Below are 24,895 nucleotides of genomic sequence, written 5' to 3'. Positions count from 1 at the left end.
TCTCTCTCTCTCTCTCTCCCTCTCTCTTTCTCACTGTGTTTGTGTGCGTGTATGTGCGTGCATGTGCATAATTTGCTTATGTGGACCTGTATGCTTGCCTCTCCCTCTTTCCCTCTAAATTTCCCTCTTTCTCTATTCCCCTACCTGTCGGCACTCTATCTCTCTTACTCTTTCTCTCACCCTGTCTCTTTATCACTCTGTCTGTCTCTCGCTCGCACCCGCGCTCTCTATCTCGCTCTGTCTCTCTGCCTTGTCCTTTCTCTTCCTCTCGTTCTCTTTCTCTAAATGTGTGTGTGTGTGTGTGTGTGTGTGTGTGTGTGTGTGTGTGTGTGTGTGTGTGTGTGAGTGCGTGTATGAATGTGTGCGTGCGTGCGTGCATGCGTGTGCGTATTTGTTTTAGCCCATGCACACGCACCTTCATGTTCATAAACCAGTTTATTATCACAAGCTTGGCAATGTTTTCTTTTTAAATCTGTTTTGCAATTATCCTTCACTGCCTTGGATTAATCAGAAGACTTTGATCATGGGGGAACATTTTCATAGGATGACTAGATTAAAGAGTATGAGCATACTCATTTCGTCGCCTTTTGGTCAAAACTACAAAGTTAAATAATGTAGAAGAACAGCTTCACCTTTTTCATGTAAACGCTTTTTTTCCCCCAAAGACATAATTGAGATCATTGATAGGAGGTGGGTTTTGACTCTCCCTGTTAGAGCCAAGCCGGGCTGAGATAAATACTAAATCCGAGCAAAAAGGCCGATACAGATTTGTTTGAGAAAAAATATTTCCACACGGGAGTTGAACTTAGGTCTTCACCTACAACCGCTACCCTTCGGTTTCCATAGTCTCTTTAGAAAAGATACTACAGCTTGTTCTAAAAGTAACTCAGCTTTGTCTGTAGCCTACTTTATTGTACACAGACAATTTCCACTTCTCAATTGCAAGTGTTCGACTCGTCCTGAGTAGAAGAAAAGTGCATAACTGTTCACGACTTTTTTGAGCTACTATCTGATCTTCTCGCCACGAGCCCAGAATGAATATTAATAGCTCAGATAAAACTCAGTTGCACAATAACTAGGATTCATAGTTCAGCATAAGCAGTGGGGTCAGCTTATAGATGAGTGTAAACTTTTGTGAGTGATTGAGCAAAACACGTCACTGACCCAATCTCAAAGTGGAAGCAGAGCCGTGGCGACCATCAATCTCGTGAAACTAGAGACCGTTTTCATTCGGTAACTCTTGTTTGATCTACATAAGTGGGGAACGAACTTCCTTGCTTGGTATTAATAGGCAACTTGTGTGTGTGTGTGTGTGTGTGGGGGGGGGGGGTGTTTGTTTGTTTGTTGTGGGGTTTTTTGCTTGTTTTTGTTTTGTTTTGTTGTTTTTTGTTTGTTTGTTCGTTTATTCTTTTGTTTGTCTCTTTTTTTTTTTTGGGGGGGGGGAGGGCTATTTTTATATATGCCTTTGTCCCACTTATTTTAAAAATAAGCAAACATAATATTATTATACAATGCAAGCCTCTTTTATAACTGTACCGAGGACGAAGACAGAAGACCTATCACAGCAGATAAAGACGGTGACTCGACGTTTAAGAGACAAACAAGCCAACCCATGGCTATGGAATAACTTTAATACATGTACGTTTTGGGTGCTATCCGATGACCGCACTCCAGATGCTCTCATTCATTTCCCTCCAGGCGTTTGTCTCGGGAACATTTTATTTGTCTCTCATTTCCGTTCGTCCTCTAACAGTCCCAGAACAGAACCTCGTAATACTCGGTCTTTGCGCTAATGGACTGTCAAGTGCCCGCTTTCCGAGAAAGATTCCAGGGATTTCAACGGGAAGGCTGCGTTTGGTCGTCTGAGGCGATATCCATCCGACAGAAAAGTCCCTTCCGTCGGCTGCCCATCAGGCTTGGAAGCCTTGGCTTCTTCACCGTCTGCGAAACGAGTCACACACTAGCCCTTTAAGTGCCTTTCCTTTAATGAAATTCTCCGCCACGGAATCGATAACAGAAGACCAATGGTCTTAGAGAGGAAACGAGCGACTTGTGTGTGTTTAAACGTCCCGCTCACCCCCCACAAAGACAACAAACAGAGCAAAAAAGGAAAACAAATTATCGCTTTGGTTTTGTATAGATATTTATTTTTTTAAGAAGGAAGATTTGAGTAGACAGTATGAGGACGTAGGGAAAGAAGCAATGGAAAAGAATGTCTAAATATAGGTTTAAGTTATAGGCGGCAGAGGACCATGCAAATACGACGGACTATCGATCCATCCTCCACATTTCCTCGCTAGTGTCCGCAGCCATTTCAGAACTTAATTTGATTTATTTGCCGGAATCAGTGCTGGGAACTTTAAGCCTTAAGTAGACATTTGTCTTGATGGCACGTAGCCACAGAGCCACGGACAGAGACTTCGTGAACAACCGGATATAGCTATTTACTCTTATGCCCCTTCTCTACTTTTGATTACTATTTACAACTTTTCACAGAGATACTGTAAGCAAAGAGAAAACAACAAAGGTGTTCCTTTTGATTCTTTTGTGTTCCCCGGTTTGTCAGCATGGCCAGTTGACAATAAAGAAGTTAACTTAGCCTACCTTTCGAAAAAATTTTACTAATAATAGTATGGCCTCTTTTCATCTTGGTTATTAATACATTGTATGTTGTTCCCTGTTTTTCAGACAATCTCAAACTTTTAGTGCTGTCAAAGGTTCTTTAAAATGATAAAACAGTAATATGTAACAACAAATCAGTTTTTTTCTGTCAGAGGTATGATGAGGATCCATCTTGATTCTGTTCACAACACCTTGTTGACTTTTCGGCCACTTTTCTTTGTCAAGTCGTCCTTAACGTACGTGTGGATCCTCCAAGTTGCATTATTATCTCTGAAAACTTGGTGCGAAATGCTACTGCTACCTATAGGATAAGACCAAAGGTGTGAAAAGAATAACCAGTTCGTACTATTTTTCTTCAGCACTGAATGCACGAACCTAGCGTCGAACCATGTTCTCTGGCTGAAGAGTCAAGCTCGTAATCCCTCCCAAGACTAACTGACGAGCTGCCGAAAAATAAGATAAAATGATGCAGGATGGGAGAGAGCGACTCTTCGGATTCTCAAGGGTCGAAATAAATTAAGGTCAAGAACCTCCACGACGGAATACTGCCTGCACCATGCAACCTAAAGGTCGCTCAAGGGGTCCAGAGGAACTGGTTAAATCATGATGTGATTTTATCGGTTTGCAAGATTTAAAATCGAATTTAAAATATTCCAGCTGTCTGGTTGACATACCAAATTATTGGAAAATATTAAATTTGCATCTCATTGTGGTTTTGCGGGGGGGGGGGGGGGGGGGGGGGGGTCCTTTTAGATATCTAACATGTTGAAAGCAAAATTAAAAAATTCTTGGCCTACTTCGGTCTTCTCTTCAGCAAAACTGTTTCTCTAGTAATCTTTGATAATATTCGAGGTAACCACTCATGATTTCGTTGTTAAATTAGTGTCTGACTTCACAGTCACTTGCAGGCAAAAACACATGGGTAAAAAAAATATGTCGTCATGGTATGCTCATGATTCGTGATGAATGATCAAATACTGGAGTTATTTACAGCTCATTTGACCATCTCTGTTTCTAATACAATATTGTAGCTACAGAGGAGACAACTTCGCAGTCACAATTGTCTCTGACGTGAGATTACCAGGACAAGTATGACGTGGAAAATCCAAATGGAGATTGGAGAACCGTGAAGAAAGAAATAAATAAATAAATAAATAAATAAATAAATAAATAAATGTGAGGCTTCGGGGTGAAATCTGGCGCTCGTCAAAATAATTAAAAGCTTTTATGTCCATTTAAAAACACATTTTAGTGTGGATTTTAATGAAAAAACATTGATTAATTAAAGGTACAAAAAATATACATTTTCAGTTTCCAAGGACTCTGAATCTATGGAAGTTACCAAACTTTGGCAGCCATTTTCTCTCTAATTTTACCTCTGAAACCGGGCTACCCTGACCTCCTACAGCGGCAAATATATCGACTTCTATTCAAAATAGATGGACACTATTTCACCAAAAGGAAGCCAAAAGAACATGCTTTAAGATGATACCGATAACCCCATATGCCCAAAACTTGTGTTGATTTTAGAATAAAGAAACTGCCCCTGCAGCCACTCGAAATTAAATGTGAAAACATCGAGCAAGTGTCAGACTATAGGTATATGGGTGATACAATAGACAACAAACTCAACTGGCGTGTCCACACTTTTCTCCTGCATAAAAAAAAGTGAACAAAAGACTATTTTTTCTACGGAAGCTAAAGAATTTTAAAGTTAATAAAATATTGATGCCCATATTATTATTTTTTTATTCTACTGTTCAACCATAGAAAGTATGATCATTTTTTGTATAACGACATGGACCTGGAACACAAGACAACAAGATAAAGAAAACTTAAACCGACTGATACGAAAAGCATGTACAATTTCAACATCTACATTCCCCTACTTGGATGAATTGTACATAACAGCGTGAACCAAAAAATTAATTCCATTTTTTAGACAACAAACATCCCTTGTTCCCTCAAATAAAAACATCAGACAGAAGTAAAAGACCTAGGCTTCAGATCTGTAATAAAGAAAGATATAGACGGTCATTTTTACCATCATCCATCAAAATGCTTCCATCTTAACCATCTTGTATAAGTATACTTACGACCTTAGAGCATGCATCAGAATAACATTGAGTGTGTATCCAGTTTAAGATCATTATTGTTTATATTGCTGCTCATTTATATTATGCATGTGATTGTAAGCCTGCGTGTGAGTCATGTGTGTGTGTGGGGGGGGGGGGGGGGGTGTACACGTGGTGAAACACCAAACCAACGTGCCAGGATCTGGACAATACAGATGTATCTTATCTTATCTTATATTAAAAGCAGACGAGCGCCTGATTACGCGACATCGTGACACTAATAAATAAATAGATAAATTAATAAACAAATACATAAATACATAAACATAAATAGGCTCGATGAATAAATAAATAAATAAAAGCATTAAATCAATCAATCAATCAATCAATAAATCAATGTGTTTATTTTTTTTTTCCAAAGGTATGTGAGAACTCTGGACGTATAACAAGCACATCAAGACAAAAGTACTCTTCCAGGTTGTCCCTGGTGATATGCTGACCCTCCCTCCTAAAACCAAAATACATAAAACAACCCTGACCAGTGTTGACAGTTTTAAATATCTTGGCAGTACAATGTATTCAATTGCCTGCATCGATGCACAATTAATAGCTTTACGTATGAATAAAACTAGTGCATCCTTTGAAAGACCCAAAGCAAGGATTTGGGACTGCTGTGGAATTCGCATAGAGACAAACATGGCGGTATACATTGCTATGACGGTCCTCCCAACTGTGTTGTACGGTGCTGAAAATAATGCATCAAACCCATGCCAAAAAGCTTAATCATTATCACATGAAATTCTGTAAGAACTTTTTTTGGCATCAAAATAATGAAAAGGCAAAATATCAGAAATCGAAGTTCTCAAAAGAGAAAATGCTTAAAGACTGTTTTCTAAATCCAAAAGGACCTAGCTTCTCAGGCCTGACCATTTCGTAAGAATGCCTGATTTCATACTCTCAAAGGTAGTTGGATCCCCCCCCCCTCCAAAAAAAAAAAAAAGTCTACAAAGACAACTTTCAAAAAATAAATTGTGTCTGAAGGACTCCAACATAAATTCTTCGACAAAGCAGAGCATGTAAGTTCAACTGGAGAGCAGCACTCACAGTGGGCAGCAGTTTAAGTTATAATGAGGTTTTAGGAATAGGACATGCTGAAGCCAAGAGAGAAGCCAGTAAACAGCATCTACAAGATAGAAATGACACTTTGAATGCCGGAATTTGTCTCATTGACGACAGCAGAAGCCACAAGTAATCCCTTTATTTCTTCTTGCTCAAGAAATTGGTAATTCTCCTCTGCAGCAGATGCATTGGTCATCTTCATGTGGAGACGGCAGACGGACAAAACGTTATCATAATATATAATAATAACAGTAATAATATAATAATAGTAATAATAATAATAATAATAATAATAATAATAATAATAATAATAATAATAATAATAATAATAATAATAATAATAACAACAACAATAGAACAATAAATAATGATAGGCCTACTTGGTCACGGTACCACTGTCTTTTTTTCTGCCTATCTGACATCTCTAAAGATTACCAGCCTAGAAAAATTAGTTCCATCTTTTTGTAAAAATAAACATCCCGATTGTTCCTTCAAATAAAAATATCAACCAGAAGTAAAAGACATAAGCTTCTGATCTGTAACAGTTAAGAAAGAAACAGAAAGTCATCCTTCCCATCACCCATAAAACTTCTACTATTTTAATAATTTTGTTATAAGTAGGCTCATAATATTATGACCGTTAAAGCATGCTCCCGAATACCATTGTGTTATGATGAACACACTGAGTACGTATCTGTCTTTTAACACTATTAAAGTTTAGGCCTATAATTACTGTTCATTCATATTATATGCATGTGACTATGAGCCTGTTTGTGAGTTCAAGCATACCTTATATTTTTACGGTTATGAGCACAATGATCTGGAGCGGAACACCTGCAAATGAGAGAGCCAAACATGGTGTAGCTTTCATCATACACCCATCCAAAATGGATACAATCTATGAAATCAACCAGATCTCAGAGAGAATAGTGAGCATAAAACTCATAGAAGGTGGCAAAACAACAACGTACATCCAAACATACCCTCCTTGTAACGATAGCTATACAGAGGAAGATTGACAATCATAATTATTTCAAGACCTGAGTGATCACATTGATGTCATCAAAAACAAAATACACATTATATTTATCTTGGAAGATTTAAATGGCAGAGTTGGACAAAGAAGAACCCCCTGGGAAGAGTACTTGGGACCCACAGTGATAAAGATACAGATTGCAACAGCAATGGAGAAATGATACTAAACCTGTGCCCTGAGCACGACATGATGATTACGAACATTTATTTTCCGACACCTACGAAGCCAAACCAAGACCTGGTACTGATGGATTGACCTGAACCACACATCACAAATTGATTTCATCCTGAAGCACAGAAAACAAAGACATACAGCCAAAGATTCGAGAGCTGTGCCAATCTACGTCATCGACACGGACCACAGACCCGTGATATCTACTCTCACAACCAGCAATTAAAAGTAAAACAAAATATAATACGACCAATCTAAAAAAATTGGAAGAACCAGACATCAAGAAGGCAATCGAAGATGGTTTTATCAAGGAGTACAGTAAGCTGTCACCTGAGACCAAAGACGTAGAAGACGAAGGGCAAACATTTAAAAAATCCCAGTCAGAAATACTAAAAAAGAATAGCGGAAACAATGGCAGAGCAACATGCTGGTGGAATGACGAAACCAAAGAAGCAATTAAAATGAAAAAGAAGATATTTAAGAAATGGCAAAAGTCAAAGATCGAAGAGGACTTTTATACATGTAGAATACAGGAAAGCGAGAAGAGAGACCAAAAGACTCATCAAAACTGCTAAAGAAAATGCATGGAAAATAATATTATACGGTGAGAAACTGGTCAACATTTGTAAGGAAAACCCTAGAGAGCTTTATAATAGTGGGAACAGCATGCGAATAATTAGGAAAGATCCAAGCAACCAAACATGCATTATAAACAATAAAAAGGGTAAAGCTATTCTCAACAAGCATGCCAAAGAAAAGAAGAGAAAATTACTTCCAAGAACATCTCAACCCAGACGCTTGCCATGGACAACAAGAAGAGTTCCAACCATCATACGGAGAAGATACAAAACCACCAATACTTCTCAGTAAAATCGAAAAAGCACTCAAAACCAGCCCCAAAAACAAAGCCCCTGGACCAGATGACATCACAGTGGAAGCCATAGGAGGTTGTGGAAACACCGGCGTACTGTGGCTGAGGCAAATTTTCAATAGATCCTGGGAGCAAAGGAAATACCCAGAAGACAGTCAGAAAGCCATAGTGGTACCATTATGGAAAAAGAGAGGCTACAGACAGGGACTGCACAATGTACAGAGGCATCTAACGTGGGGAAAATATTGGCAAAGATACTACAACAGCAGATAAGACCTATTGTAGAGTGAAATCTGAACAAAGCTCAGTTTGGATTCCGAAAGGGAAGAGGGTACACGGATGCTGTATTCGCATTAAGACAGATATGCGAGAAAACAATCGGACACAACAGAAAATCCAACATCGTCTTTATAGACCAGGAGAAGGCTTTTGAAAGAGTAAACCATGCAAAACTCTGGAAGACACTCGAAAAGTATGGCGTCAGAGGACAGATGTTAGATAATGTCAGAGCTCTATACACCAACAGCAAAAGCTCAGTAAGAACGAAGGCAATAGAGACTGGTTCAAAGTAAGATCTCGCGTACGACAGGGATGCGTTTTATTACCCCCCCCCCCCCCCCGCCCTGTTTACACAAAACGCAAGACGCAAAGAAAGTTCCAGAAAGCCTAACTGAACTTCTATTCGCAGATGACCAATGTCTTATTCAATCAAACCAACAAAGCCTCCAAAATCATACTACCGAACTGAACAACAGCTGCGAAAAATGCAACATAAAAATAAACACTTCAAAATCAGAAGTTATGAAAGTGAGCCAAAACCGTAGTCCCCTGAACATCCATGTCAATAGTAAACAACTGAAACAGGTGAAGGAGTTTAAATATCTTGGCAGTACTTTTTCTGAAAACGGGTCCATAGACAGAGAAATAGAAATGCGAACCTAAAAAGCCAACGCTGTTACCTACCAGCTCGCACCCCTCCTATCTCATCCAAACATCTCCATGGACAGAAATTAGATACAGCTCATCACCACAATATTCCTACCAACGTTATGCTACTCGTGACAGTCCGGGAACTCAAGTAAAACCCATGAAAGCAAAATCACCGCATGCGAAATGAAATGTCTCCGCAAAACCCTTAACATCACAAGGCGAGACAGGCAGAGAAATGAGAAGTTAGAGCAGCTATCGCATTGGGTCCTGTCTGAATTACATAGAAAGACAGATAAAATAGTGGTTTGGCCACCTGTTACGTATGTCACCTGGCCAACCAGCCTCGAGAGCCTACAACACCAATGCACTCTAGCTATAAAGGAAGAGGAAGGCCACGCAAAAGGTTGACGGAGGGTGTCAAGTGTCAAGGAAACCATGAGAAAACATAATAATATAATATCACAACTGAAACTGAAAGAGCTCATGCGGAGCTGGCCTACCATAGAAAACTGTATCTCCCCTAGACGGTTAACGGCAAAAAGTAAGGGATAAGTGTATATATATATAAATATATATATATATATATATATATATATATATATATATATATATATATATATATATATGGATGTGCACATGTGCGTATGTATGTATTACAGTTGTGTGTGCATATTTGTTTGTTTGTGTGTGTGTGTGTGTGTGTGTGTGTGTGTGTGTGTGTGTGTGTGTGTGTGTGTGTGTGTGGTGAAACACCAAATCAATGTGCCAGGATCTGGACAATAATGATGTATCTTATCTAGCCGACTGATGAACAAAATGGTTTGGTTTAAAAAACGATATTAGGCCTATAATTATATGTAAGGCCTTTAGAATAAACTCTTTAGATTCATTCCCAGGAGCCTTTCCTGGGATAGTTGTACTATAATTATACTTGCCATGCACACGCATTGGTCTTCATTCTCATTAATTTGAATTAGTCCCTCGCCTAAAGAGAGACTTGCCAAAATGTTATACAGGTCGAATATGTATCGCAGAAGTTCGACTTTGTATTAATTAGAGAACAAGACGGCAAGCGTGAAAACCATGCCACGAAGTTTTCTCAAATTATTTTGGCATCAATAGAGCCTTCAGTTCCCAGGTAACACGTTTGCCTGCTTTAGGATAAACTATAAACTAACTCAGGACGATCTATTATTATTTATATAATTACTATTACTACTATTATTATTATTATTATTATTAGGCCTATTTTGGGGAGCAGTTCGCAGGTGAGGGAGGGAGGCTCTTGTGTGTGGTGAGTGGTCTGGTTGTTTTTTGTTGTCGGCAGGGGACAGGGGAAGTAATTCTTGTTTTCTTTTGCAGTCAAGATGGCGGCTAGTGAGAAGGAAGAATCGGGGTTTGATCGCTTGTCAGATGACGTTATTTTGTGCATATTCAAAAATTTAGATTTAAAAGATTATTTCAACCTCAGAAATGTAAACAAGAGGCTTGCTGGAATATGCATGGACAAATCACTTATACGGTGCGTATACCCTGACTTCTGAATATTGGGTCGAATTTCATGCATTGTAGGGTCCAATCGTTCTGCTGACTCGATCGAGATGATGAGATTCAATTACACACACACATTCTTATGGTTTCGATCAACAGCTAGAATCTAGATCTAGATATAGATCTAGATCTAGATCTAGATTCGATTTAGAATATGGATCCAAATCTCAAGTTTTAGATCTGATGACTTGACGACCTGTCACCTCTTCTAGATTGTCGGTTCTTTTTATGCTTTTTTATGGCGGCTTTATTTCTCCGAACGCTCGGGAAAATAAACTCAACTCTATTTCTCAGAACGGTTTCCGTTCTCTAGATTTTTTGGTTAGATCTACTTGCGAATGGAGGGGCCCGTGTGTGTGTGTGTTATAAGATGGGAACGGGGGGTAGGGATTTTTTTGTGATTTAGTTTTTTCTTTAGGTTAGGGGTGACTGATGCAGGTTAGTGCCAAAGTCGAGCAGTCTTGTTTTCTCGCAGTACCTTTTGCAGGCATTTTCAAATGAAATATAAGTCCGGGAACGTTACCCCAACCACAATTGAAGTAGGCCTATCTGAATATTCGTTTTTTTATTACTCATGATGCGTCCGTCTTGTACGTTTTTTATACTTTATTTCTAGATCTAGATCTAGATCTAGATCTAGTCTAGACCTAGATCTAGATCTAGTCTAGACCTAGATCTAGATCTAGATCTAGATCTAGATTCTAGATCTTTTTCTAGATCTAGATCTAGTAGATTTTGCATGCTGAACACTGATCATATAAAATGACCTACATTTTTCCTGTAAATCAAGTTATTGAATATTGACGTTTGAAAATAGTATTTTTTGACTTGAAATTAACAACATGGAAGGTTTCAGGGCATGCCCCCCCCCCCCCCTTGACCTACAAAGAATTGAGGGGGGGGGGGTCAGAGGGGCATGCCCCACCCACCCGCATTTCATTTATTTATTTGATGTTTTCTTCTATTATATTAGGATTGATACTTCAAAACAATTGGACAGGGTTTTAGTGCCCTTCGTGTTTTCTACTGCAAATTTACGGCAGTTTAGCCATCAAATCAATGCATCTGTGTGTGGGTGCATAAAAAGTAAAAATTTTTAGCTCTAGAAATTGAATTCGATGCTTCTTCCCAGTCCTTGCAGAATGAAAGATGATGCCGAACTCTCACAAATTTATATTTAATAACCAAAAAATCTCGAGAACGGAAACCGTTTGGAGAAATAGAGTTCAAGTTTATTTTCCCGAACGTTCGGAGAAATAGTTTAGTCACTACGTTTTTATAGCAAGTGTCTCATTGATAGAGGCTAAATTGTTTGGTAGGCCAACTGGATTCTTGTTTTGTTTTTGTAGTTTTAACTCTCAGATCTGGAATCTATTTTATCTAGATCTGTATCTAGCTTTAATGTTTGTTCAGAAATCCGACTGAAAAGAAAATTAATCCAAAATGCTACACACCTGCTATTCATGAATGTATGATGTGTACACAAACGGGGAGAAGAAGATATTTTGTCTTTCATTCTGATTGAGAATGACTAATTATATTGAGAGTCGTGCAAGATTCAATAGTGAATAGAATCTAGAGGCCTCATAGTGCACAGCAGGTAACCTTAAAAGTGAAGAATGGATCCTCTGTCACCACTGCTCAAGATATATAAATGGTGAAATAGTACATTTTAATCTCATTGTATTATACACTAGATCAAGGTTTAACCTAGATTTAGAAAGTTTTAGATGAAAGTCATCACAAAATGTAAGCGCTTATAAATATTTTATTGATTTTTAGTTCAGGTGAAGACATTCTGTTCTTGTTGGTGCAAGAGATTTTACTTGTTGATTTAACTAATTACAACTGATTCTCCTGTTTATATATATATATATATAATATGTGTGTGTACTTGCAGTGATACAGCAAATGACATTTTGAGTGGTCAATGAAGATGTAAACTGATTGGGATTAATAGTACTATAGTTACTTTTAGTCAAAAAGAGGTCTAGGCTAGTGGCCTACTTTTGCCTCACCGTAGATCACTTTTGGAAAAGTTTATAAACAAATTCTTGGCCAAAGTAGTTTGATGTCAGGAAAGTTTGATTAGAACTGAATGAATGATGCACAGCATTTGCTACTACAGTGGGGTTTTTCATCAATGCAAGATAATATTATAATTATATATATATATATATAGAGGCCTTATAAATTTTTTTGGAAATGCCTGCAACTCTGTTGTTTACAATGCCAGTACCAGAGTAGGTTTGAAAAGTAAAGCTCTACAGAAGGGTGATTGCCTTCTTGTTTTAGTTCAAATAAACAGACGACTCCCCGAATTTGGTCAAAACTGACTAATTGGGATCTAAGATAAGATGAAATTTAGATTAAAGATAAGATAAACACTTTATTGTCCCAGAGGAAAATTTTACCTGGCTGTACATGGCTGTAAAAAAACATACATACAATTTTAAGGCCGGTGCTAGCCGCCCAATCTGGGATGGCTAGCGTTTTGCTACTCGCACAAATTTGGTCTATTAGCCTGACACTACGGGCCTGTGGGGATTTAGAACTGCGACATTGGGTGACCAACATTTTTCTGCCCACCCTGAGCCGGTCACCCAGATATAGTATTAGGCAGCTTAAACACGGCCTTGCGACCTTATGAGCGACATGAAGCTATAGACAGCACCTAGCACCCCTCTGTGATTGGCCCAAATATCTAATACATGACATATTTCCGCCTTTTATTTTTCTGTCCTCATACGAATTCACGCCTGCAACCGCAACTTGCGCATTCAACTTATGCCTTCAGCGCAACTTTTTTGCTAATTTTTCTTGCAGCTTTTGCAACTTTTGCTATTTTCAAATGCAACTTTCTCTGGGGTTTCCCTCGCAAGTTGACTAGATCTATCACTCTTTATTATTATTCATCAGAATGCGGGTGACAAAGACACTAAAAATAAAAATGCAGCGTTGTAATGTTATCAAAGATTCTCTACTTCCAAGGTGTTTCAATTGCCCTATCTCGCGTCCTAGCCAAACTTGGGCACGACCTTGTTTAAGCGCGTGACGGCCCGTGATACGAGTGTAAACAAACGTTCCAGCGCTGAGCTGAAAGTGAACAGTTTTATCTGCGGGCAGAGAGAGAAAGAGAGAGTAGGGGGAGGAGAAAGAAAGAGAGAGAGAAGGGGCCAGAACACGGAACATGCGAAAAAATCCCCTCAGGCCAGAAGCTTCAGGCTAATTGACCGAATTCGTTCGTGTAGCAAAACACTAGCCACCCCAGATCGGGCGGCTAGCAACTTGGAAATTTTGAATTATGTTATAATATTATTCTCATTTTAACGTTCTTGATATGAAAAAAAAAAATGAAGCTTACAAATGTTCATTTATCAGATGCATCAGATGGAACATTGGCAAATTAATTACCTTCTACAGAATAAACAGATTTTTGAGTTTAGATCTTTACACTCGGTCATAGATCTCTTTTAAATCCCAGGTCTCCAATTATCTTGCCAGGTAAGAATGAGAAAGTGTTTAATCCGATAGATTTTTGTGGAAATGTAATTGTTCCGTTTTTGTGGGCCTATTTGAGATAGGGTTCAAGTATAATGAACTGCAAGTAGGAAGTTCTTCTCATTATATACACAGTACACAACAATGTTAAAACCCTATCCTACTGGTCCTGTTTATTTTCACCTTAAGGCCAGACTCTACTTACTTCTTAGTACCAAAATTTGTACTAATTAAGTGATTACTTGGGTTTTTTCTCATTTTCTCAAAAAAGGAAAGATGTTCCATTCAAGGATTGAAAAGAATCACTTTTGGGAATCATTGTCAGTTACTTATTCTCAGAAATGGCAAATTAGAGTGAAACCAGGCTATCTGAAGGATCTTTTTCAAAAACTCAAAACTCAAACTGGCATTATAATTTTATTTTGAATTGCACGGTGCATTTACCCTCCTTGAGTTTTTAAACTTTTAAAGCCCAGATAACGTTTTTAGGAAAGGAGCAAAAACATTTCAAAATTGCTTTAAAGCATTGCATTGGCTCACAATGTTAAAAACTTTATTGAGCTGTACTATCTCTTTGAAATAGAGCTTTGGGAGTATCGATTTAGACCATAATTTTCAAGGGAAATTTCGTAAAACTCAAAAAACGTTTTCTGAACCCACACTTGACCTAAAAACACGTGTGCAGCCTTAATAAGCATGTTTGAGCACCTTCGTTTTATTTTCAGTCCCGCACCTGTGTATCATGATTCCTTATCTTGTGCAATTTATGTAATTACTTCGCCCTGGGTCCTGAATATCTGCACAAAAGCAAAGTGGGGCAAGTGTGCAAATTAGTCTACTTTTGTTTGCGCGCAGAAATATAATTGAGTTTCGCAATACATAACATCAGTGCTGATGTCACTTTTTTGTTCATCCAATAGAATTTCAGCTGAAATTACTTTGTGTGACCTCTTTAGACCCCAAACTGGAAATGATCCAGGACACAACACCTCCATTCAACCATTTTCACTTGTTTCAAACGAGCTTGCTTTTACACAAAATATTCCATGTTGAAAGTTATATAATTTGAGCTGTTTTAAAAAAAGAAGGTGATCAGCAGATTAAATTTGGAAGTAAATGATGGAAAAAAATATATTTAGAAATGAGCGATATTTTTCACCCTTTGAACCACTATAATATAATATGTCCTACTATTTTTAGAAAAGTCATAAAATTTGTGTTTATGTAACTCATGGTAACTCAGTATTTTATATATATATATATAAGGCTTGCAAATGCTCCAGAGGGATTATTTTTAACAACTCTTAGTCTGGTCTTAAGACTGTGTCATTAACTTTTGCCAATCATATTCCCTGGTGTGACTGTTGTTGGACCCCAGCTCTTATAATCACTTCCAGGGAAATGAAAGACAGTCATGGATAGAGCAAGGCACCCAGTGCTTAATCTTCAGAACCAGAATTAAAGTAAAGAAATGTGTCCTTATTTGTTGTGTGCTTTCAACCTGCTGTCATGTCTTTTGTCCTAGAAAAGTTTAACAAAATTCTATACTTGCATTTTATATTGGTGAGCACCAGATTAAATTTGAGACATCATTTGTATGTCATCTATTATACTCTCCTGGAACAAGAACTGTCCAAATCTTTTTTACCCAATGCTGTTAATTTTTGTTTTGTTTCATTTACAGGCACTTATCTTTTGCTCGCAATTACTGGCTCACAGCTGATAAATTCCAACAATATGTGAAACCTGTACAAGACAAAATCGAAACTTTGAATCTAAATTCTTGCTACTGGCTCAGACCGTCAGGGCTAGATGTAATTTCCAGCTGTAAAAATGTGTCGTCATTGCACCTCATACAAGTGCGGATTTCCATCAAAAACTTATGCAACATCATGTCAAGCTTGTCGTCATTAACCAGTCTGTCATTCTCAATGTCTGACATTCGAGACTTACATCCGGAGCTGTCAGCTTCCCCTGGTGCGCAGGAATGCCTGGCCCGGCTTGTATCCCTGAGTCTGCACTTCCGACACCAGCTTGTCTACTCAAATCGCCCTGTGATAAATTTTTGCTCTGGACCCACATTGTTTGAGTACTGTAGAAACTTGGAGGAATTCCACGTGTATGGTTTTCCCAGCAATGCGAGGGGGATTCCAAAGTATATATTTCAGCCTCAAATTCTAAAACCTGAAAACTTGAAAAATATCAAGGTTATGACCTTGAATGATGCAATGGATCCTGCAGCGAGGATGTTTTTCTATGGCACTTTGCTAGCTGTGTGTAAATTATCTGTGAAATTTAGGACTTTGCTCCAGCCATCGGGGAATGTGGACCAGCTTTGGAGTATGGAAGGATATGCAACATGCTTGCAGAACATGGAAGATCTAGTCAATTTTGACCCATCGCGGACAACATTCCAGATACCTAGTGAGGTGTTACATTTTGAGTCAGCTCGTAATCTGCAGGTAAGAGGTTAAGAAGTAAAGGCTGACATATGCAATTCCAGAATTTAAAGAGGGTAAGGTGATAAAGTTGCAATAAGAGACACTCCCTGGCTTTTCCATAATGAAGTTAAATGTCTATTTAATTTTTAAAACAAATTAGAAGCCTTATTTGTTTGTATCAGTTTTTGCATGTGATATTCTATGTTAACTTTTTTGTATTCTGGGCTGGTCCTCTTTTTCTACCAGAGATGAGCTCTACCCTCTTTGGAAAGGAAATTATAAAACAAATACCTGTTTTTCCTATACTTTCTACCCCTGTGTCTCTGCCAGAAAGGCTTTTTGTTCTTCTGTATTTTTTGTCTAAGAATCCAGGGGTCATGAATGAAATGAATATCTTGTTTCTCTCCACAGTACTTGAACCTGTCAGACAATGCTGCTGTGACATCCAAGACCCTACATCTCCTCGCTGACACCTGTCCCAAGTTGACTAGCTTAAACCTACAAAACTGCAATTACATCTTGCTAGGCCCTGTACAGGTGAAGGAACCTCTATCCTGTTAAACTTTTTAGAAGTTCTACCTGTTGCACTTTTTTTTGGGAAGTATAATTGCCCATATGTTTAAGTATTCTGTTTACTCAACGAATTTACAGTGCCTTTCCACTAATTCATGTTAATGCCTATCCACTGCTACAGTAAGTTATTTGCTTGTGTGTTGTACAGACACTTGAAGTTTTAATGAATTCAACTCTTCCTTCCAAAATAGGTTTTTGAGGAAAAAATCATGTAGCTTTGTTTTGGAGTGTATTTTTTTCACTGCTTATCAAAATTGTTCCTTATACTGTGTGTCTGAGAAATTTATTTTTAAGGGTGTGGTTTCACAAATGAAAACTGAAAATTATCAGAACCATTGAATTGAAACATCCCTCTTGTCTGCAGTTTTTTAAAATATTTGAATTTTTTACTTGATAATTAAAATGGTAGATCCTAAATATGAATACTGTACACAGATTTTATATATATATATATATATATATATATATATATATATATATATATATATATATATATATATATATATATATTTCTGATTGTATGCATCCTGCCTTCATAGATAACTTGTTCATGCACACACACAATCACACACACTAACACACACACACACACACACACACACACACACACACACACTTACATTCACACGTATTCCTGTGTACACATATTCATCCTTTCACCACCTAATCACTTTAATATGATTTGAATTTTTTGAATGTATGCTCATGTTTGCTACTGTCCTCTTAGGCCAATGCAGAGCAGCGGTGTACGTACAATGACATCAGTGGTCTACAGGCTCTCTTGCTGTCCTGTGTGCAGCTGCGCAGCCTCAACATTAGTGGCATCCATATTCACACGCAGGATCTGTCAGCCACACCTTTCAGTAGCTTGGCTACTATCCTCGCCCTCAACACAAGTGAGTCTTTGCTATTTGATTGGGAAAATGACTGTCTTACTTTTCACCTCTGTTTCTTACTGTGGTGGGATTTATTATAACACAATTTGACTTAGTTCTATTGTTGGACTTTGCTTGACTCCCACCAGGGCAGTGCTACTGACTGAAGTGTCTTTAGGCCATTCCCAAAGGGGGGATATTAACATGATATTATGCACAGTAGAATTGTAAATGGGCTGATTTATCAATGTCATGCTCATACTGTGCCAGAACAACATAGGAGGAACTGTTGCTTTTTCTTTCTTCATACTTACTTTCGCCAATTTTCCTCTACTTCTTTTGCATGTTTGTCACTCTTGTGAACTGCTATTTCCGGGGTGGGTGCCTTGATAGTCGAAGCAGACTTTGTGCTGTTGAGGCTAGAGAGCTGAGCAGAGTAAGCCTGATTCCCCGTTTGGACTTTTCTGTTGACATCCTCCTCATGGTGCTCATATGGCCTTATACAGCTGCGAGTGCCGTAAAACCTTTTTACCCTCCGGGGCAGTGCCACTGACTAGTGTCTTGAGGCCGTTCCCAAAGGGGTGACATTTATCGTTCATGCACAGTAGAATTGTAAATGGGCTGATTCATCATGTCACGCTCATAACTGTGACTGATCTACAACAGGGAACTGCTGCTTTTTCTTCCCTAATCCTTACTATTGTCATTTTCCTCTACTTCTTTTGTATGTTTGCCACACTTTTGTGACCTGATATTTCCGAGGTGCCTTGATAGTCGAAACAGACTTTGTGCTGTTGAGGCTAGAGAGGTGAGTGGAGTAAGTCTGATTCCCTGTAAGGACCTCTCTGTTGACACCCACCTCTTGGTGCTCATTTGACCTTATACAGTTGCGAGCACCGTAAAACCCTCCACAAAAAAAAAAAAGCCTTACTAAAACTAAAAAAGTTTTAAAAAACTGAAACTTTGCTTTAGTGTATGCAGACACAATGATAGTAGTAGTAGTCTACTTTTGGTATCTTTTACCAGGTCTTTCGAAATAACAGTATGACAGATTTTAATAAGTGTTCATATTTGCTTATGGCTTAAGGTTTTTTTTAGACAAAATTTTTCCCTAACTTAGATTTTCATTTCCTTTACCCTGTTAACATTCTTGTGTGATCAATCCAATGCCTCTTTACTCCCCAGATTGGAAGTGTCTCTCCATATCTCCATGCTGTTTGAGTGTTGAAAAAAGTTCAAAGAATAGCAAACGAACTTTTTCCTTATTACCCGAGGGTTACTTGGTCAAGAGACGGAGGATAGGCTCAGGGGCTGCTTCAAATCAGAGTTTAGCAGCGGTAAGTTGCATAAGTTTCTTTAGCACAGACATGTCAAGAACTAGTAGTTAATGATTAAAAGGTTTAACTGACCTTTTAACTTTTTTATGGACCGTTTCTTTGCGCAAATATTCTAGTTTAAAAAAAATAATTTACACACTCTGATTTGTGAAATATATTTCTTTCCAAATGAGACCTGTTTTCTTAAAAAATTGTTTCTTTGATCTTTTGCAGTGTTGAAATTTTCAGTTATGGTTTTTTTTTTCTTTTTAATTGTATCAGACTCAACTCCAAGGCTCAAACTCCCCGTCAACCTCACAAGATGATCCATTAGCATCTTCTTCATCACCTCCATCTTCCTCACCAACAACAGCCAATCCTGAAGAGTCTGGGTATGTGCCGGAGCTAGAGAAACTTGTGCGAAGCTGTCCAGACATGGAGAACTTTGAGCTTAATTGTTCTGGTTTTAGATCTGCATTCAATAAGTACTTTGGTGTTCACCCTACAACCTGCACCTCCAGCCCCTGGTAAGTTGTGATCTTCTGACATCTCTTCTCACATTCTAACATTGATCTCTGTTGAGGTCGTATATCACTTGCCAACAGCTTTGCATCTTTATAATGAGAGTAGTGATTATATCAGTTCTTAACCCTAGAAGCGCTCAGCGTTTCATCGGAAGTAACCCGCCAAAAATGCCCCGCTGCTCCGGCCGATCAGTTGTAAACATGGAGGTTAGGCGGGAGGATACTAGCTGAGATACCAGAGATGTATACCTCCTACTGAAAAATGACCATTTACGGCTCAGCAGATGATAAAAGGCATATAAAACCGTATCTTTTCTTAAAGCTGATAGAATGAGCCATTCAAAAATTTGAACGACAAGCGATCAAATAAATAAAAACAAAGCACAAAAGGCGATAAACTCAACCATTAGTACATCAGCACGGTGAAACCAGTGATAACACATAGCGTGTAGTCGCTCAGCTGGACTGCGTCACTTTATCGATCGATATCTCGGCCAAGAGACGCTCTACGAGGTCAAGATAACTTGCATAGTCATTGGTCACTATTTATAACTTTGACCTGTAATTTACTACGTCATTTTCCTTATAAGGAATACTGAAATTTTCCATTGAAAAAGGTCAGCGTCTATGCCCTTTATTTAGGGCCTGCGCGTTTTCCGGTCGAAGTAGGTCAGCCCTATATATAGGGCCTGAGCGCTTCCCGGGTAGCCCGGCTCATGCCCTTTATATAGGGCCTGCGCAAATCCAGGGTTAATATTATGGACTGCTCAAGTAAATATTAAAGATTAGTGTTTTAACCAGTTCCTTTTTCACCTGTTGATGCCTACATTGTAGTTTACTGCTTCATTGGTTTATTTTGTTTATGGACATCTTGGAATTCAAATTCTTTGTCAGAAACTGGATGTTTGTCTTTCTTTTCAGCATGTTTTCCTTGACAGTTGGTGATGGGGAATTGCTCTGCATTGGTCGATGGAAATACTTAAGATCTCTACAACTCACTTCAATACCTGGTATGTGCAGCCCTGTATTTGATGAGTATCAGTGTTTTTATATAGGCCCTATTGATTTTTCTCACTGTTTGTCAAAACAAATGACCATATATTACGGTGGACTTCAAGAAGTAACTGCAAGATAACCTGAGAAGCTAACGTTTCCAGGTTTTTAAAAAAATTGTGGAAAGATGATGACTATGAATAGGCTACCTCGCTTCACCTTAAAGTTTATTTTGGAAAGTACCAAACAGTTTAATCAGCACAGCTGAAGCTGCATCAGCCAGCTGACCTTGTGACCCTGAAGAGATATGGTACTCGGCCTCAGCACATCTGGAGGGCCATGAGACATTTGGAACTCATTATAGTTTCCAGCTTCTTCCCTTGGAATCCAACTGATTCTGTTTGCGTTGTTGATAACGGTTTTGGTCATTTCCATGCTGTAAACTGTGGAGATTTTATCAAGTATGTCGCAAAGTTGACTTTTTCCTCGTCCTTTCTAACAAGACTATATCTGTCAATCAGCGAACCTTAAGTTCATTATTGTTTTGCTGTCAAATGTAACTGTCCCATCATGATCTTCTATTGCGTTGGTCATAATTGTTTCCCAGAGATAGTTGGAAACAGCAAACTGTCGTAAGTCAACTGTAGCTTTGTTAGACTGTGCTGGTAACCTCTTGTGAAGATTGTCACTCAGTCTGGTCAGATTGGCATTGATCTTGCCGAGCTTCAGGGATGTCCAAAGTGCTGCTTTCCATACCTTGTCTATGTTTTTTCACAGCCCATGAAAATGTGCTAGAAGTTTAGTTGATGCTGAAGGTACTTGATTGGATCAGTAGTGATTTCTAGTGAGTGTTTTTATTATTTTCTTCTGGTGATGCCAATATTTAGAAGGTTCTTTTCATAGGTCCTATGTCTGTTCCCCATCTCTGTTTTTCCTTTCTTCTTTTTTCCCAGTCTTGAAATACCTTTTTTGTGGCCATGTACTTGTTTTTCTCTACTCGAATGATTTGTTTAACAAATCTATTGCCATGACTTTTTTCAGGGGTAAACCAGGGTCACTCTCTTCTGGCAATAGCCAAAGGTTGTGTGTCCTTAGAGCAGCTCTCCATTGCCTGCCTTGGCCAGATAGCCCATTGCCTGTACAGGGGAGGTCTCCTCGCTGCTTTCCCTTTCTTCTTACAGCTCAGAGACTTTAGGTAAGAGCTTGTTGCGTTTTACAAGTGCCATTACTTTTTGATTCATTTACTTTTTAAAAAGACGTGTTTGGTTTGGGGGCACTCTTGTGTATTTTTCTGCTTTTTTTCTTTCATCCTTACCTCTCCTCCTTCTTTTCCTTGAATGTTACTCTCTAGTAATACCTCCAATCTTCGACACTTTTATGACCTATTTGTGATGCAAGTGTCCTAAAATTTGTACTGAAACTTAATTTTTTAAAGAATATTTTGATGATTATTTTTGTAATAATTCTTTATTTTTTGTAAATATGAGCTAATCTGTTTTGAAACTTTAAAAAAAAAACTAAACGGGACTGTCATCCATAGTCACAAATCAGAAATGTAGTAAGTAAAATCTGTTTTATTTCATCATTCAGGATGTTTGTTTTTTTTTGGGGGGGGGGGGGGGGGGGGTTGTTGATTATCTTGAAAATCTGCTTCTGTCACCATTCTACTACGAAAACTTTTTGATTGAATAGATCATCCCCTGTGGTCATAATGATTACACTTTGTGTAATTGTGTCAACTCCTTCATGTTGCAGGTTAGAACACCCGTACATGAAGGTGGATGAGATGATGCTGTCTGCCATGTCCAAGTGCACCACACTGGAGCGAGTCTGTATTATCGCCAAGAATGGGACCATGGATACTGAGGGAGTCAAGGACTTTTTTGAACAGGTAGGCCGGCAGTTAACACTGCAAAGTTTCTTTAGAATTTCAGCAGCGTTCGTTTATTTAGTTCCACTATTTTGTAGGATATATATGCAACTGTAAATGTAGGTGCTTTACAGTCAGTGGATCTTTAAATATTTGACCATTTTTCAGAGATTTACTTTTTTATGACAGAGTTGCTGGAAATTTTTCTTAGGGCCAGTATCTGGTTCTTTTTTCTTAGTTCGTATAGTTGTTTGTCCAAAGTTTGATTAACTGTCCTTCCTCTTTCTAGGTATGGAATAACTGGACTTGAACAAACATTGGAGCGCATGCTCATGCCCACACACATTCACGCCCACACACTCATGTTACACTTGTGTACCTGCAATAACAGCTCGGTTGTGTCATGGTCTGTAGCTATGTCTCTCTCAATGTCATCAGGTCCGGAGTCTGATCAGCTTTCAGCTGTACACGGGAAGGTCCCTCAGTGTGTGTCGAGGCTTGCAGGCGTACCTTATGGGCCGGTGAGTAGTCTGTTGCCTCCACGGGTGTTAAGCCAGCTTGACGTGTCTCTTAAATGGCGGAAGGACGTTATAGTTATAGTTTTTTTAATTGGCTTTTAGACTTGGTGTATGAAGACTTTTAGAAATTGAAAAATTATTTGTCAACCTCAGATGGATACCTAAATGTCAGAGAATCAGATTCAAGGGAGGTAGTAACTATTTACCGTATGGTTTTCTCTCCTATTAATGAATTCGTAAATCAAAGCTGCATATTGTACGAGAAACATTATCGGAAAAAAAGGAACTGGATGTTCCCATTAAATTAAGGACAGTTAACAGCTCCCCAGCATCTCATCTCAAGTTTTTCCTTCCCTCTCACTTCCCATGTGCAACAAGTGTTGAGAGAATGGCTTTGTTTTGTGCGTCAGGCTCTAAGCCTATTGAACGGTTGTTGTGTGACGTGTATTGACAATGGTAGGCCACTATGAGCAGAGAAAAAAAAAGGAAAGGGAAGAGATTGATGGAACAATCCAAAATCCATTTGTGTTATCCAAATCTACTAGACTGGAATGTTTTATTATGTTAAGGGATGATGCTGTGCATAGAATAAAAAAGGGGAAATGGGGATTTAAAATCTTTTCTTTCATGTCAACATGAATTTCGGCGTTCAACATAATCTTCTGTATATGCACTCTGCTGGCAATTTAATGCATCTGAAACTTCAGTCTTACATGAGATGTGAAATCTTTTTTATTCTTGAGAGTTATAGCAGAAGCTTGAAAAGTGTTCATCTTTTTTATTTCGAAGTTCCAGAGTGGCTTTCTTGGCTCCTGCTTGGCATATTGTGTTCCATTTTGTTTTGCATTTGTCACTGTCCTGTTTAACCTCTTCATTACTATGTAGACAAATGTACTCACTTGTGCTCTCCATAACTAGTTTACTGTCATTTTTATGTACTAGTTCATAGAGGGTATTAGACTGTTTTGTTTTCTTATTAATGGAAAATATACAGTATATACCCGGATAGGTCGAACACAGATTACTCAAAATCATGCATTCGTCAACTGCCTGCGGTCCCGTCTTTTGTTCTTCTTTATCTTTGTAAAAAAATTACGCAAAGCTGGAACAGAAACTCGGAACTGTCGAACTAATTACGCCGCCGTAGAGATCTGAAGTCAATGTCCTTTGAGGTGCACTTGAGACAAAATAATAATAGGCCTAATAATTAAAAGAAACGGAAAAAGGCAAAGTCGGTAAAATACCCCACCCCCCTCCACAGAAGCAGCCAGCTGTGCCTTTTTTTAGCACGCTGCTTGACATGCGTGTCCTCTGCACGTGCCTAGGTCCTAGGCCTAACTAGGCTTGTGTGGACCGGGTGAGAGGAAGGGTTGTGCATCCAGTGATCGGCCTCCCCACCCCTCTTTGCAAAAGACTGTGTGCTTGGTGGGAGAGGCAGGGTAGGGCTGCCTTGTTTTGTCATCGCGTTGTTGATTACTGTTGTGGTATTCTTATCTTGTCAAATTATTTTTATTTTGAAAAATTTGAAAAGGCGCCGTTCGATTGGTGCAGATTAAAGACTGCTCACACTGACCTGCGCAATTAAACTGTCTTGGTACTGGTATGCTCATTACCGATCGAACTCGAAAGAGTTGTTCGTCGTGTTTCTCGTTCTCAATCGGTCTTTTTCAAATTCTCTAAAATTTCAAATTTAAGTCAATAGGCATAGAGTGGTGTCGCCGGTACGCGTGCACTTCGCGATCGTTGAACGTATTTTCCGCCATTTCCGGCTTTGTACTTTCATTTTTAGCTATTCCATTCAAGAAACTATTGACCTATAAAATGGTCTTGCTCATAGTCGCCAGATTTCTTAAACGTTGTGTGCCGAACAGTTTTTCCAACCTAGGGTGTTGTCTTCACTGAGCGTGCA

The 24,895-nt window shown here is 38.6% G+C and overlaps 1 protein-coding gene across 1 annotated transcript in view; it reads left to right on the top strand.

The window, feature by feature from the left end:
• The first annotated feature begins 10,191 nt into the window (after positions 1 to 10,191).
• Positions 10,192 to 24,895, top strand: part of LOC101849358 (F-box/LRR-repeat protein 18) — a 21,010-nt gene continuing 6,306 nt past the window's right edge. Inside the window, exons 1-10 of the mRNA XM_005093925.3 lie at positions 10,192 to 10,346; positions 15,561 to 16,338; positions 16,729 to 16,854; positions 17,618 to 17,786; positions 18,951 to 19,102; positions 19,364 to 19,608; positions 20,527 to 20,615; positions 21,640 to 21,793; positions 22,354 to 22,489; positions 22,907 to 22,989. Coding sequence (XP_005093982.2) covers positions 10,192 to 10,346; positions 15,561 to 16,338; positions 16,729 to 16,854; positions 17,618 to 17,786; positions 18,951 to 19,102; positions 19,364 to 19,608; positions 20,527 to 20,615; positions 21,640 to 21,793; positions 22,354 to 22,489; positions 22,907 to 22,989 — 2,087 coding nt within the window. The remainder of the gene's footprint in view (positions 10,347 to 15,560; positions 16,339 to 16,728; positions 16,855 to 17,617; positions 17,787 to 18,950; positions 19,103 to 19,363; positions 19,609 to 20,526; positions 20,616 to 21,639; positions 21,794 to 22,353; positions 22,490 to 22,906; positions 22,990 to 24,895) is intronic.

The sequence above is a fragment of the Aplysia californica genome, unplaced genomic scaffold, assembly GCF_000002075.1.
Source record: "Aplysia californica isolate F4 #8 unplaced genomic scaffold, AplCal3.0 scaffold00072, whole genome shotgun sequence".
In the NCBI taxonomy this organism is placed as follows: domain Eukaryota; kingdom Metazoa; phylum Mollusca; class Gastropoda; order Aplysiida; family Aplysiidae; genus Aplysia; species Aplysia californica.
The sequence above is the reverse complement of the archived record's forward strand: the minus strand, read 5'-3'. Positions and strand labels throughout refer to the sequence as shown.